The 15,501-nt window shown below is 38.1% G+C and overlaps 1 protein-coding gene across 1 annotated transcript in view; it reads left to right on the plus strand.

Moving 5' to 3' along the window:
- SH3D19 (SH3 domain containing 19) overlaps positions 1-13,817 on the plus strand; it is a 95,779-nt gene extending 81,962 nt beyond the window's left edge. The window contains exons 15-19 of the mRNA XM_044681275.1: positions 3,141-3,352; positions 4,996-5,048; positions 7,289-7,475; positions 7,972-8,069; positions 13,348-13,817. Coding sequence (XP_044537210.1) covers positions 3,141-3,352; positions 4,996-5,048; positions 7,289-7,475; positions 7,972-8,069; positions 13,348-13,464 — 667 coding nt within the window. The 3' untranslated portion in view covers positions 13,465-13,817. The remainder of the gene's footprint in view (positions 1-3,140; positions 3,353-4,995; positions 5,049-7,288; positions 7,476-7,971; positions 8,070-13,347) is intronic.
- The last annotated feature ends 1,684 nt before the right edge of the window (positions 13,818-15,501 follow it).

Raw genomic sequence — 15,501 nt, forward strand, 5'->3', positions numbered from 1 at the left:
TTATGGTTGGAAAAAATTGGAAAATGAGAGAATGTCCTTCGATTGGGGAATGGCTGAACAAATTGTGGTATCTGTTGGCAATGGAATACTACTGTGCTCAAAGGAATAAAGAACTGGAGGAATTCCATGTGAACTGGAAAGACCTCCAGGAATTGATGCAAAGTGAAAGGAGCAGAACCAGGAGAACATTGTACACAGAGACTGATACACTGTGGTACAATCGAACATAACGTACTTCTCTACTAGCAGCCATGCAAGAATCCAGAGCAAGACTGAGGGACTTATAAGAAAGAAAACTAGCCACATTCAGAGGAAGAACTGTGGGAGGAGAAATACAGAAGAAAAACAACTGCTTGAACACATGGGCTGATGGGGATATTATTGGGGTTGAAGACACTAAACGATAACTCTAGTCCAACTATCAATAATATGGAATTAGGTCTTGATCAATGATACATGTAAAACCCAGGGGAATTGTGTGTTGGCTAAGGGGGGGGTTGGGGGCTTGGGGAGAGGGAAAGAACATGAAACATGTAACTATGGGAAAATATTAAAAATAAAAAATATATAAAATTAAATTTTAAAAATTTTTAAATTTTAAAAAATTAAAAGTAACAGCATAACTAGGAGCAACACAATGATCCAGGACAATTCTGAGGGACTTATGAGAAAGAACACTATCCACATCCAGAGAAAGAACTGTGGGAGTAGAAATGCAGAAGAAAAACATATGATTGATCACTTGTTTATATAGGTGTATGATTTGAGGTTGTGGTTTTAAAAGATTACTCTATTACAAAAATGAATAATGTAGTACAAGTTTTGGGTGATAATATATGTATATAACCCAATGGAACTGCTTATTAGCTCTGAGAAGGGAGAGGGAAGAGGGGAAGGAGAGAAATCAAATCATGTCACCATGGAAAAAAATTTTTTTAATTAAACTAAAATTTTAAAAAAGTAACGACACATTCCTCTAGCTTTAGAAAAGGTCTGGACTATGCTAATTATGAACTGTTTCTGTGGGTAAATCATCTCACTTCTCTCAGCCTCAGTTTTCTCCCTGTATGGTGTGAGTGTTGCCAGATTATAGGACTTCAAGATTTAGATGTGGAAATGACCTTTGAAATGTTCAAGTCCAATCTCTTAATACAGTTAGGGAAACTGAGATTCAGGGTGATTGTGATCATCTCTAAGGCTCCTTTTCCTTCTAAATCCTATGGTACCATTGCCTCATAAAAAAATTTATGAAAAGTTGACTTCTCTAAAACTTTCTTGACTTCTTGGGTATGAATGTGTTGAAGGTAGTTTGTTTTTCTAAGTTAAGGTTAAAAAACTATATGAGAAAATCCTTTAATATTATAGATGGTTTTCTTTTTTGGTGTCATTGGGCCTTTTTTTGTAGATTTATATGTCCTTGTCTGGTATTGTAAGTAAGATGAACAAATAAATGAAATTCAGTATCTGTTGAAGGCCGTATACCTGACTTTGAATAGGTCAGACATAAGATGTTCCCCGAGAGTACAAAAATATAAATGCAGAGGTTGCCACAAACACTGAACCTTCTAGCACAAAATACTTGGGTGTGATTTCAAATTTGTTTGGAGGTTTTTGTAAGCCGCATCTACTGTGGATGCAGGTTAAACTTAAACTTGTATTCCCTAGTAGTTGATTCCATTAAGTAACTAAAGAAGGATTTGATCGCAGCCATGTCTGACCTCTTTCTCTTGCTTCAGGCGGTTGTTTTGCCTGGGCTCTGTTGTAATTGAAACTCGCTTTCTGAAGCCCGTGTTGTCTTAAGGGTGGGCTTTAGAAATTAAAACTATACTGAACCTAAGAAAAATGGGTGTTTTTTGGGGGGTCTCCATTCTCATTCTCTTTGGAGTCAAGATTTTGCTTCATTGGAGACAAATAAGTCTTTGTTCTTCTTGGGAAGCAAGCATTTACATAGGGCAAAACTGAGGCTGTACAATTTAGGACTTGGGTCTCCAAGGTATTTTGGAGGATGCTTGTGTGTCTTCTTCACACTGGCTGAGTCTCTCATTTTCAGTGAGTGCCCTGCCTGACCTTTACACTTTTGATTAGTCCTCGTCTTCTCCCCCTTAGCAGAACTTGTATTCATTGCTTTTGGGGTGGTCCTGGCATGAGTTGAACTATTGGCTTTCTCTGGCCTTTGTCCTAATCCTACCAAGAAGGCATAATGGTGATGCATTATAACAAACATTGAAGTTGGAGCCAGAGAATTCGAGTTCCAACCCCCCATTCTGCTAGTTAGCCCTTGTGGGACCTTTTAGCTGAGGAGGTCAGCCTCCATGACCTCAAAGTTCTCTTCCAGGCACAAACTTGATTCTGTCGTATACTGTGTGGTCTAAAAGATGATGTAGTGAATGGCAGATATAGCCAGGGGTATGACTACATGAATTAATTATCTCCCATGACCACGGGCATATCATTAATTCTGGTGAGTGAATGGGAACTGAAGTGGCACAGACCTTCAGAAGAGATGGCTTATTCTTCAAGAATGCGTAAGGGTTCTATTTCTTGTTGAAGACAAAGCACATTCGAGGGGATAGAGAGGCCGGTCTTTGGAGTCCATCAGACACGGGCTCAAGCCCTTCTTTTGACTTGTACTCTCTTTGTGACCATGGCCTCATAACTGAACCTCACAGGTTCAAACTGCTCTCTAAACCTAAGTTAACAAATTTCTGATCGAATTGGAAGGAATTTCCATTCAAGAATTTCCAGAGGGAGCAGCTGGGTAGTTCAGTGGAGTGAGAGTCAAGCCTAGAGACAGGAGGTCCTAGGTTCAAACCCGGCCTCAGCCACTTCCCAGCTGTGTGACCCTGGGCAAGTCACTTGACCCCCATTGCCCACCCTTACCACTCTTCCACCAAGGAGCCAATACATAGAAGGTAAGGGTTTAAAAAAAATTTTTTTTTAAATAATTTCCACACCTTGGCAGGGGGGATTGGGATTTTTTATATGACATTATTATTTTATTACATTTTAAAATTAAATTTTGCCCAGCTCCTTGAACATGGCAGGCCCTGAATGAATATATGTTGAAAGAAGTGTTGTACTGAAGCATTCTGAGTCAGATTCACTTTCGATTTACATTTAGACTCTTTTCCTTTATTCAGAGGTCCCAGATGTGTGGCTCGGTTTGAATACATCGGAGACCAAAAGGATGAGTTAAGTTTCTCAGAAGGAGAGATGATTATCCTTAAAGAATATGTCAACGATGAATGGGCCCGAGGAGAGCGGAACGGCAAAACGGGGATTTTCCCACTTAATTTTGTTGAAATTATTGAGGATTTGAATGAGCACAACACCAACATAGCTGCAGATTCAAGTGAGTATTAAAAATATTTTGTTTTAAGTAAGTCATGTGCAAAAAATAACAAGACGAGACAAGCTAACATTGAGGGTGCTTCTTGTGTTTACCTGAATGAGGAAAAAGAAGGTTGGGGTTCCAAGTGAATGAGAAAAAAAATTTAAATGTTTTGTTTGAGAAGTTAATTGTAGTATAAAAAAAATTTATCATCAAAGAAATGTGCAAATGAAAAGGAAAATGGTCTGGTCACGTGGTAAGAGTAAGAAATAACTCATGAACAGGCCATATAATCATTTGGTATCTTTGTGACATCAAGAGAAATCAGGTGGGCAATTGGGTAGCACAGTGGATAGAGCCCCAAGCCTGGAGATGGGAGGTCCTAGGTTCAAATGTGACCTCAGACACTTTCCTAGCTGTGTGACCCTGAGCAAGTCACTTAATCCCAAATGCCTAGCGCTTCCTGCTCTTCTGTCTTAGAACTGATACTAAGACAATAGTTTATTTTATATATATATAGTTTATAAAAATAGTTTATAAAAGTTTATAAATAGTTTATAAAAATAGTTTATAAAAAGGAAGGGGGATAGGGAAAAGCTCATAGCATATTAGGTGATGAACTTAAGGGAGGCATAAACAAGAACTCTATAAAAGGAAAGCTGATCTAGATGCATTACAATCTGCATCTTTGGAAGGAATACCACATTGATGAAATCTATTTGAAATCTATCACACACATACCACAAATTTATATGGAAATCCACATACATATATCTATTTTAAAGGCAGCATTGCATAATGGATCAAGGGGCAGCCATGGAATCAATAAGACCTGAATTCAAATCCTGCTCCCCAATACATATTATCTGGGCCAGTGATTTAATCTTTCAGTCCTAAGAGTAATTTCCAGAAATAGATTTTGAGTGTTAATACACATGTAACCCAGTGGAAATGCTTGTCAGCTCTGGAAGAGGGGAAAGATCATGAATCATGTAACCATGAGAAAATATTTTTAAAATAAAATTATATTTTTAAAAAATGTTTTTGAAAGAGTAATTTCCAGGGCAGTTTCTGATCTGACAGTGAAGGGAGTTTCATTGATGAAATCACCTGCTCATACTCCCAACTCCACTTCAAGGTAGAAAACAGAACTCTGGTCTTGAAGTCTGCAGACCCTGGGTTCAAGGCTGGGCTTGGACACTTATTAGTCATGTGACCTTGACAGGTCACTTGGCTTCTCTAACCATCTGTTTCTTCTTCTTAATCCTCATATTATTATTTTGAAGAAAATACTTTGTGAACTATAAAGAACCAAATAAATATGTTGTCATTGTTTCCTTTAAAGAATATTATTCAGGGGGCAGCTGGGTAGCTCAGTGGATTGAGAGCCAGGCCCAGAGATGGGAGGTCCTAGATTCAAATCTGGCCTCAGCCACTTCCCAGCTGTGTGACCCTGGGCAAGTCACTTGACCCCCATTGCCTAGCCCTTACTACTCTTCTGCTTTGGAGGCAATACACAGTATTGACTCCAAGATGGAAGGTAAGGGTTTAAAAAACTAAAACATAAAGAATTACTTCTTTAGAAAGTGTACCAAAGGATAAATGTCATACTAAATAGTCATTTAAGTTTTTATGGGATTTTTTAAAAATTTGTTTTAATATAGGTATAAGAACTCCGATGAATATGAGGAGCAGTGCTTCTGGTTCACACTTAAAGGTAGGCTGCCTGCCTTATTTAGGTAACTATGCAAACCTAAAACCATAGGTTTGAGGATATTATCATAGTGAGCTGAAACAATGAACTATATTTATTACATAGTAAGGTAAACAGAAATGTAGTGGTTAATTCTTAGCTATTGCATTTGAGGGACTAAGTTAATTAATATGGTAGAATGAATCTTTTCAAATGGGCATTGCTTACTTGACTTTTCAACGTGCTTAAACTGAACACTAAAAGTGGGTGATCTATTGTTTTGTTTGACATGTTTTGGAAAGCTTGGCTTGACAGAACCATTGTGTTTGTCAAAATTTCACTGGCAATTAGGCAGTGCTTTCTGTTGCTTTCATTCCTGTCTTCTGAAAAGACATTGACTTGCTTCAGTGGGGCTTCACTCTCATGCTGGCCATGGGGTAGGGAAGCTGCTGCAGGTATGGAGCAGGAGATGCGGATCCCATAAGTGAGAGGCCACAGCTGTTCTCGGTGGTAGATGAGTTTTGTTGTCAGTCTTCAGTCTCAGAGTTAGGAGAGAGATCAGAGACCTTATAGTCCAACCACGGCTACAACAAGAATCCCCTCTCCAACATTGCCTCATGAGTGGTGGTAGAGCTTCTGCTTGAACTCCTCCAGTGAGAGGGAACCCACTATCTCCCAAAGCAGTCCATTTCACTTTGGGATAATTAAGACATTTTTCTTTATGGCACACCCTGAATTGGCCACTTTCATTAGTTGCATCTATGTCTACCCTCTTAAAGTCTTTTTTTTTTTAAAAACAAAGTTCATTTCCAGCACCACTGATCCCTGATCACATATTTCAGGCAAGAGGAATCTTATTGGAAACAAGGGTCTTCATCTATAGTCATGTAAAAAAATGCTCTAAGTCACTCAATTAGAGAATTGCAAATTGGAACAACTCTGAGGTACCACCTCACACCTCTCAGATTGGCTAATATGACCAAAAACAAAAATGATAAATGTTGGAGAGGATGCAGGCAAATTAAGATACTAATACACTATTGATGGAATTGCAATTTGATCCAACCATTCTAGAGAGCATTTTGGAACTATGTTCAAAGAATTGTAAAACTACATATCTTTTGACCCATCAGTACCATTACTAGGTCTGTATCTCAAAGAGGTCTAAAAAAGGGGGGGGGGAGACCTATTTGTAGAAAAATGTTTTTTGCAGCTATTTTTGTGGTAGCAAAGAACTAGAAAATGAGGAGTCATCCATCATCTGGGGAATGGCTCAATAAGTTGTGGTTTATGATGTTGTGCTGTAAGAAATGACAAGCAGGATGATTTCAGAAAAATCTGGAAAGACTTACAATGGACTGATGCAAAGGGAAGTGAGCAGAACCAGAAGAACATTGCACACGGTGACAGCAATGTTTTTTGATAAACAACTGTAAATGACCTAGATATTCTCAACAATTCAGTGATCTAAGACAAATCCCAGAGACTCATGATAAAAAATGCCATCTGCTCTCTGAGAAAGCATTGATGGAGTCTGAAATCAGACTGAAACATACTATATTTCATTTTCTTTCTTCTTTTTTCCTTTGAGATCTCTTCCACAAAATGGCTAATAAGGAAAAATGTTTTACATGATTACACATGTAAAATCTCTATCAGACTATTTACCTTCTCAGGCATGGAGAAGAGCAGGAAGCGAGCAAGGGAGACTGAAAAGAAGGGAGAGAATTTAAATTGCAAAACTTTTAAAAATGAATGTTAAAAAATTCTTTGTATATGTAATAGGGGAAAAAAATTAAATACTGCTTTAAAAAGAAACAAATGGCCTCCATAATACAGAGGAGGAAGATACCTGAGAGTTTTAATGTATTAAACAAACAAATAAATGAATACATTTTAAAAAGAAAAGAAAGTTAGCTAATTCATAGACCAAAAAAAAACCAAACAAAACCCCACATATAAACTCTGTCATGACATAAAATGTTGTGCTATTCGAAAAAATCTTTAGTATTTGAAATTTCATTGCACCCTCACTTTCCTTCCACCTTCCCAGTCAAATGCCCTCAGCAAGTGTAGAGATTTTTTCATTTTTGTTTTAAAATCACCAATACCTAGTATAGTCACTGACATAATTAGGAATTTTAGTAAATACTTATTAAACTTGATCCCATTGGATGTGTTTGCTTTTTAACTTTGTGGAAACCAGCTTCAAATTAGATTTTACATTTCCTACCACCCAACCTCTACTCTGTTTTCTTTGACAGAGGGATCATTGTTCAGGAGAATGGTGTGAAGCCCTCCATGATTTTACAGCAGAAACTAATGAAGACTTGCCCTTTAAAAAGGGAGACCGTATCCTAATTATTGAGCATCTGGACTCTGATTGGTATAGAGGCAGATTGAACAACACTGAAGGAATCTTCCCAGCAGTCTTTGTTCAGCCTTGCCTTGGTATGATGCTTCCCTGGGAGAGATAGAGACTTTTAGGGTCTTGTAATTTTCATGTTGACTTTTAACATCAATGAAGGGATGCTTTCCCGAAAAGAGAGGCAGAGGACTTCAAAATTCTAAGCAAGTCCTTTTCCTAGAGTTATACTCAACTTTAAAAAAATTATTTCTCTGCCTGTCATATTAAAAATAATAAAGTAGACTTTGTGTATTTTGTTTTTAAACCAATTGAAACAGGAGCGGGGCACATATCAACATTCAAAATTCCTGCCTTTCTAAATGGTTTATTCATTTTACTGATTGAGATTTTGTATAAGTTTTCCAATGTTAGAAGAAACCATTTCATCTATCCCCTTGCAAGTAGAAAACTTTACGGTTACTTAGAAACAGTAAATCCTATGGGAATGGAGTATTTATTTACCAAGATGGTTTGTAAAAATAGTTTTCCATTTTCCCCAGTATCTTCTAAATCTGTATATTTATTGGTCAGGTTCCATAGCTGAGGCAAAGTTGATATCTGCTTCAGGACGGAAGAAAGAAAAGGCCAAGGCTTTATATGATTTCCATGGAGAAAATGAAGATGAGCTTTCCTTCAAGGTCAGCTTTCTGTAGTTCTTTAAAATAGCTGTAAAATATGAAATGTCTTCTTAACCTTGAAGAATGCATTGAGTGAAAGGAGTATTGATCATTAGCCAGGAATGGGCTCAAGATCACAAACCTTGGTCTCTAAATTTCTAGAAGCAATTAAATTCATAGCAAAAAATTTAGTGTATGGTAATAATTTGCAAAAAGCACTTAAAACAACTCTTCTTAGTTTTCCATCCATACGATCCAAATACTCAGACCTTGGCCTTGTAATTTACATTCTTAAGAATACCAAAATATTTGTAGTTAGAATTAGCATCCATGCTGGAGGTGCTTCCACTAACATGCCATGTAAAATGTCACATGAATATGGGCCATCTGGTTCCTGTTGAAGCTTGTGTGCAGCAAACTTTTAGCCAAAGAGACTAATCACTGAATACATATATTTGGCTGCATTTCCACTGAAAGTAGTGCCAAGCAACCTGTACTCTCTCGTATTTTGCCACTGTCATCAAGGAGATAGTTGGCATGGCACACAGGGGATGTAAAAGTTCAAGAATATCCCAAATGAAGGTTTTAAGAGGTTAATAGAAATAAAACTAACTAATTAATAAGCATTGTTAAGCACCTACTGTGTGCCAGGACCTGTGTTATGTCCTGGGGATACAAAGACAGAAATAAAAGTCCCTGCTCTCAGAGATCTTACATTCCCTTACAATGTGTAGATATACAAGTATGTGTAAAATAAGCATATGCAAAATACACGTAAAATAAATACAGGTTAATTTGGTGGTTAGATATACAAGCAATTGAAAGGTTAGGAATGTTTTCCTATCAGAAAAAGGGAACATTTGAACTGAACTTTAAAGGAAACTAGTCAAGTTGAATGATGTTGCTTTTTCTGTGTTGGTATTAGTTCCTACACAAACATGCCTCTTTGGGGTTCTAGGGTCCTTAAATACCCTCTCTGCCATCCCCACTCTCTTCTCTTGTCTTCAGTCTCTCTCTGTCTAGGGCAACTTCCCTATGACTACAAACATACCCATCTTCCTCCGTATTACTTCACTTAGTGAGTTTATCAGCTCCTGTGGATTCAGTTATCATCTGCCAATGACCTTCTAATCTGTTTACGTAGCCCTAACCCCTAACCCCTAACCCCCTGATGTCCAGTCTTCCAGTTCCAGCTGCCTATTAGCTATCTTGAACGAGATGTCCTACATATGTCATAAACATCCAAAACTGCGCTCATCTTCTTTCTCTCTCTCCTGTTCCCCAGCACTCACTCCTCCAAGCTTCTCTCTCCGAGACTCAGAACCCAATTACCATCCTCTTCGTGCCCATATCCAATCAGTTGCCAAGATCTGTCCATTTTACTTTTGCAACACCTCTCAAATATACCTTCTTTTCTCTTCTCTGATACTGCCACCACTCTGGTACAGATCCTGATCTCCTCCTGTCCGGACTACTACAATAGCCTACAAGCTCGTCCACCTACCACGCCAGTCCACCCTCCATTCAGCCACCAAAGTGATTTTCCTGAAGCGTAGGTTTAATCATGCCAACTCTCTGTTCAGTAAACTCCACTGGCTCCCTATTACCTACAGGATCAAATATAAAGTCCTCTCTATCTGAAATTCAGGTCCCTTCATAAACCTAGCCTACCCCCACCTTTCTAGTGTTTTACCACACACACACACACAAGCTCTTGATGGTCTTCATGGTGTTCCTCAGAGAAGTTACTACGTCTCTCTGTTCTGGATATTTTCTCTGGCTTCCCTAAATACCTAGAATGCTCTCCCTACCTAACTCTCCATCTTCCTTTAACTCCCAGGTAAAATCCTCCCTTCTCTGGGAGGCTTTTCCCAATTCCTCTAAATTTGAATGTCTTCCTTCCATTGTTATTTCCTGTTCCTTCTGTACATAGACCATTTGTACATCATTATTTGTACTTTGTCTCATATTAGATTGAGTATAAGTCAGATAGGGACTGTCCTTGTATCCCTGGTGCTGAGCCCAGTGCCTACGCATTGATCTACTTCATAAATACTTAGTGACTGACTAACTGGAAAAAAGAAGGACCCACTATAATACATTTCTGGAGGGAACCTCCTTTGCAAACTTTCACCAGGGGGCATTGAATTGAAATTCATATCCCTGGAGAGGTCCATTGGGCTCCAAAAATAGGAACCTTTCAAATGTCTCTTTCCATATTCATTCATATAAACAAACATTTATTAATTGCCTCAGGTGAATAGAACTCTGTGCTAGGTCCTGGGTGATTGAGAGGCAATTTAAAATAGGTGTGGTCCCTTCCCTCAAGGAGCTTTCATTCTGATAGGATAAGGAGCCAACACAATAATTATAAAGTATTGCACAACGAGTGTGTTAGAGGATGTGTTTATTAATATCTTCCCACATCCATTTAAAGCTTAAGCTTCTATGTTTGTTTGTTTGTTTGTTAAATATATACAAACTAATACTGGCAACTCAAGGCCAGGAGCCAGAATTCCCTGAGTTCAAGTCTTAGATCAAAATTCAATTTAGTTTTAAGTTTTGTCACTGTCCAGTCCAAAATTCTGATGAAATTCTCATGAGATGATAGTAGTTTCACTTTACAGATGGGAAACTGAAGACAAGACAATCCTGGCTATAGCTTTTAGTTATGAGACTGTATTCCTTCAAGTTATGTTTATTAATCAATAAAAATATTCATTGGCTCCTCATAGATGTCTGTGGTGCTGTAATAGAACATACCAGAAATACAACCTTTGCTCTCAGTCAACTGTTGTATTAAATAACTGATAAATGTAGCACTTTAAAGCTTGCAAAATATTTTATGTTGAGCTTCACAGCTGTGTGAGGGAGGTGCTACACACATGAGATCCCCATTTGATATATGAGAAAACTGAAGTTGGAAGGGATTAAATGATTTACCTAGCTCTTTAACCGCTACTGGCTCATTTTCCTGATCATTCTCTCATCCTGGGTTCTAAGTTAATCAAGAAACATGTTTTGATACTTAAAATGACATCTTTTTCATTAATTAAGCAGTTAGCTCTAAGCATCTGCCCCAGTTTATTAAGTGTTGTTTATTTAATAAGCTAAAGAAACCTTTTTTCCCCATAGTATTTGCACATGCTCTGTCTCTCTCTCTCTCTCTGTCTCTCTCTCTCTCTCACACACACACACACACACACACACACACACACACACACACACACGCCTACCTCTTCCATAATCTTTTTAGTCTATAATAAATAAATATCAGTTACTGACTATACTGTTTTTATTGGATGGCAAAAATTAAAACAGACCTAAATAATTATTTATGAAATAGTGTTGGTGAGAAAGAACACCACCAACATCCCTTTAAGTATCACTATAACTGATGAATTTTCAGTTTTTGAGAAACTTAGTCTCACTCTTCAATTCTCTGGACACGAAAGACTTTTCTCAAAAATCATCTTCATGTTTCCTCGTAAGATACAACTGGAAACAGCTCTCTCAGAAAGGAAGTTCTCTTTATCCTCATAGAATGAGTGATGATTGTTAAATTATTTCTTTAACAATATTCCAGAAACAGTATTTGTAGTTTCCACAGAAAAGGTTATGGAAGCTGGTGTTTCAGTCATAATTCCTGGATTAGAAGGAGTTCAACTCTTTATAATCTGGGTTATTTCATGGTTACTTTTCCTAGTTGGGATTACATATTTCGACCAAGCATAAGAATTCATGGCAAGGAGGAACAGCTAGGATAGAAATAGTGGATAGAGAAACCAGACCTGGGTTCAGATCTGGTTTTGCACACTTCTTAGCTGCGTGACCCTGGGCATTTTCACTTAATCCCTGTTGTCTGGCCCTTATTTCTGCCTTGGAACCAATATAGTATATGGAAAAATAAGAGTGTTTTTTTTTTTTAAGAGTTAGTGGCAATTGACAGCCCATACATTTTCTTCTTATTTTCCAGAAAGGAAAATCTGAAGTCCTAATTTTTGCAGCTTTTTCCAAGAAGCACCATCCAAACCATTCATCCTGATTCTTTTTAAGGATTTTTTAAAAATCAAATAACCACATCAGCACAAAAAGATCACCTGAGTGGTATATTAAAGCTGGAAACCAACAAATAGTTTTAAATGGTGAAGCTTGAAACAAAAGCATATCATCATGTCACTAACCCTCTGTGAGACTCTGGACAAGTCACATAATCTCTTTAGGGCACAGCCTGCTCATCTATTAAGAGGGTGAACTAGATGATTTCTAAAATCTAGAATTCCAATGATTCTAACTTCAAAAATTCTCCCTCTTATCTTTTTTTTTTTTAAATCCTTACCTTCCATCTTAGAATCAAATAGAATTCTATGTATGGGTTCCAAGGCAAAAGAGTGGTAAGCTAGGCAGTGGGGGTTAAGTGACTTGCCCAGGATCACACAGCTAGGAAGTGTCTGAGGTCAGATTTGAACCCAGGACCCCCTGTCTCTAGGCCTGGTTCTCAATCCACTGAGCTACCCAGCTGCCCCCTCCCTCTTATTTTTTGAAGGCTAAAATAAAATTAGAATAAGTAGGAAAATAATGAAAATAGAGCCAATCTCTTAAAAAAGGTAGAAATTGCAAAAAAAGCTTGATGTGAGGGAAAATGTGTTCACTCTTAGAGCTACCTAAAGGTGAAACACCTGGGAAGTGCTTGCTTCTCCATCCCTTGAGTTCTACAAACAGAAGGTAGTTGTTACAAACATGGAATAGGATTCCTATTCCGGTACAGTTTAAGCTAGGGGGTCTCTAAAGGCCTTGCAAATTCTACAAGTTTTTGATTCAATAATATTGATCTAGGAAGAAATATTTTAGTGAGTTATGTATAAGAAATTGTTTAGAATATGGGGGAATCAGAACTTAAGAGAACTATCATCTATAAGGGGAGTAAATGAAAATGGACAGTTTATATTTCCGTGGGAGTGCAAATGAAGGTTGGAAAATTCTTCCTTTTTTTTTTAAATGATGAAAGTGAAAAAAACGAGAGCCCTTTAAAGACAAGGTTAGGCTCAAGAGGATTTCTATTTGGGGAAGGGGAATAAAAACTGAAGAGAATGGGAAGTTCACAAATGTAAAATCTGGAGAAGAGGGAGCTTTGATGCCACTTCACTGTTGCTTTGTCATTTGATTTTCTAAGTAAACTAAGATTATTGTTTTACCTAGAGAAAGGGGACCTGATTCATGATCTCTCCGGCTAGTCCTGATCTCAGTGGTTACACTCAAGAGAAGCTGGTCACCATTTAAAAACCATCTCTTCCTGCAGGCTGGTGATATAATAACAGATCTGGAATCTGTAGATGAAGACTGGATGAGTGGAGAACGAGCAGGAAAATCTGGAATATTTCCTAAAAACTATATTCAGGTTCTACAAGCATCCTAAGAATGAACCTTGTTTATCCAAAGGGAAGAAGCATATGATTCATCCTGAAAAAAATGTCCCTTGCCTTTGGTATCACTTGAACTATTACTTTGACTATCAAATATATGTTTTTGCACTATTTTTTTTTTTTACCGTAAGCAAAACGTGTAACATGGTACCCTAGAATTTCCTGAAAGTGGCCAAATTCTGGGTTTTGTTTTACATTTTTATTGATGATAGAAGCATGTACATAGTAAATCCACACCCTGTGGAGGCTCTCCAAGAACCCAAGCAGAATTGGCCGGGTTATTTCTAGTTTCCGGCAGGAAAAACTGACACAGTTGAGAAGATCTTTCAAGCAGACAGTGAGCTTGAATAGTTGGAGTGTTAACAGTATGAGCAAATTAACCTTGCTTATTAATTCTTTCCTTTAAAAGACAACATTTCTGCTTTCTCCATATCTTAACTATCATGATATGATTGGTAACAAACTACACTTTTGATATTCAAATGTAATTAAAAGAGCTTGGGTACATATCCTTTATTTTAAGGGCAAGTCCCTGCTTTAAGGTGGGAAGGCTCATGAAAACCTTCCAAGCACAGGAGGGGTAATAAAGCCCCGGAATGGCCCTGTTCAAAGGCTGTAGCCTCCAACAGGGACTGGGAGGGAAGAAGCAAAGAATGCTACATTTTAATCCTTATAACTTTCTTGCCATGTAAAGCCTCCAAACCACCTTTGAAATATGCCTCGCCAATGTTCCTAATGCTTCCTGCCTTCCATATAGTTCTTTCCCCACCTAAACACAGGCTCTACATTATGAGGGCTATCACCGAGCACAGTTCCTGCATCTGAGAACACTCCTGTGACAATTACTGGTATCCAGAGAAAAATTCATTTTCTTCGAATTACCTCAGGAATACATAAGCTGTGGCTGGTTCTATCGCTGCATTTAAGTCTTCGACTGCAGAGCAACTGTCAAAACAGCCAACAATGCAGATCCCCAAAGCGAATTTCTTCCCAGAGCTGAAGTAAATTAGTCCTGGAGATCATTTCACCCCAGTGCTTTTTTGTTTATCTTTTTCCTGCTTCTCCTTGCACAGAGATTAAAAGCAGTGAAGCCACTGTCCTGCTAGCAGTCATGATGGATTCCAGACACCTGGTCAAAGTGGTTGATTTATAAGACCAAATCAATTATAATTTGTGAACCCAAACCAAGAAGGTTGAAGACAATCTTCCAAACACATTGGCAGAAGAGAAATATGTTTAGAAATATAAAACTTTCCAAAGTATGTTGGAGGGCTTGGTGGGGGAAGAAGTTTCTATAAATCTGATGCCCAGTGCTTAGAACCTTTCAGCTCTTGTTATTATAGCCTTCCATCAACCAAAAAAAAAAAAATCAATCAGTCAATAGTCCATTATGTGCCCAACACTGTATGTGCAATCATCAACTTACTAATAGGTTTAGAAGTCATTTTTTATCGTTGTTCCTTGGGGTTTGCGGTAGGGGCTCTCTGCAGCAGGGTTCTGGTAGATGGGGTGTTAGGAGTGGAAATGGGAGCACTGGTGAAGATTTAAGAGACCCCAGGGTTAAGCAGCTGTGGGGCTGGACCTCTTGCTGGTTGTATTTACTGTTCGGTGTGTTTTACCCACAAGACCATCTTTGCCTGAGATTTCTTTTTAGTATTTTCAAATTAATATTCTCTGTAATTTGTATGAAAACCCATTTTGGGGTCGAGGGGGAATCCTTTAGGTTTTTAGAAAGGACTGAACAAGAAATTTTAATAACTGTAAATCCAGCTGAAGTGGGAGCAACCTTACTGAAAAGGCTTCTGCAAGTCTCTTTCCTCAAATAACAGTTTTTTAAATCTGTGAATATTTTAAGTTTAGAGCTATCTTTCTTTTCAAGTCAGTTCACAAAGGTTCCTGGGAAACAGCAAAGCTACCTGAATTATCAAATAACCAGATCCAGGGATAGAGGCTGCCATACATCATCATTCATTCTGCCAGTGGGCTTGTGGGTTTTCCCAGGTTCCACCACCGTGTGGTGGGTCTTTTAA

Source organism: Gracilinanus agilis, chromosome 6, assembly GCF_016433145.1.
Source record: "Gracilinanus agilis isolate LMUSP501 chromosome 6, AgileGrace, whole genome shotgun sequence".
NCBI classification, from domain to species: Eukaryota; Metazoa; Chordata; class Mammalia; order Didelphimorphia; family Didelphidae; genus Gracilinanus; species Gracilinanus agilis.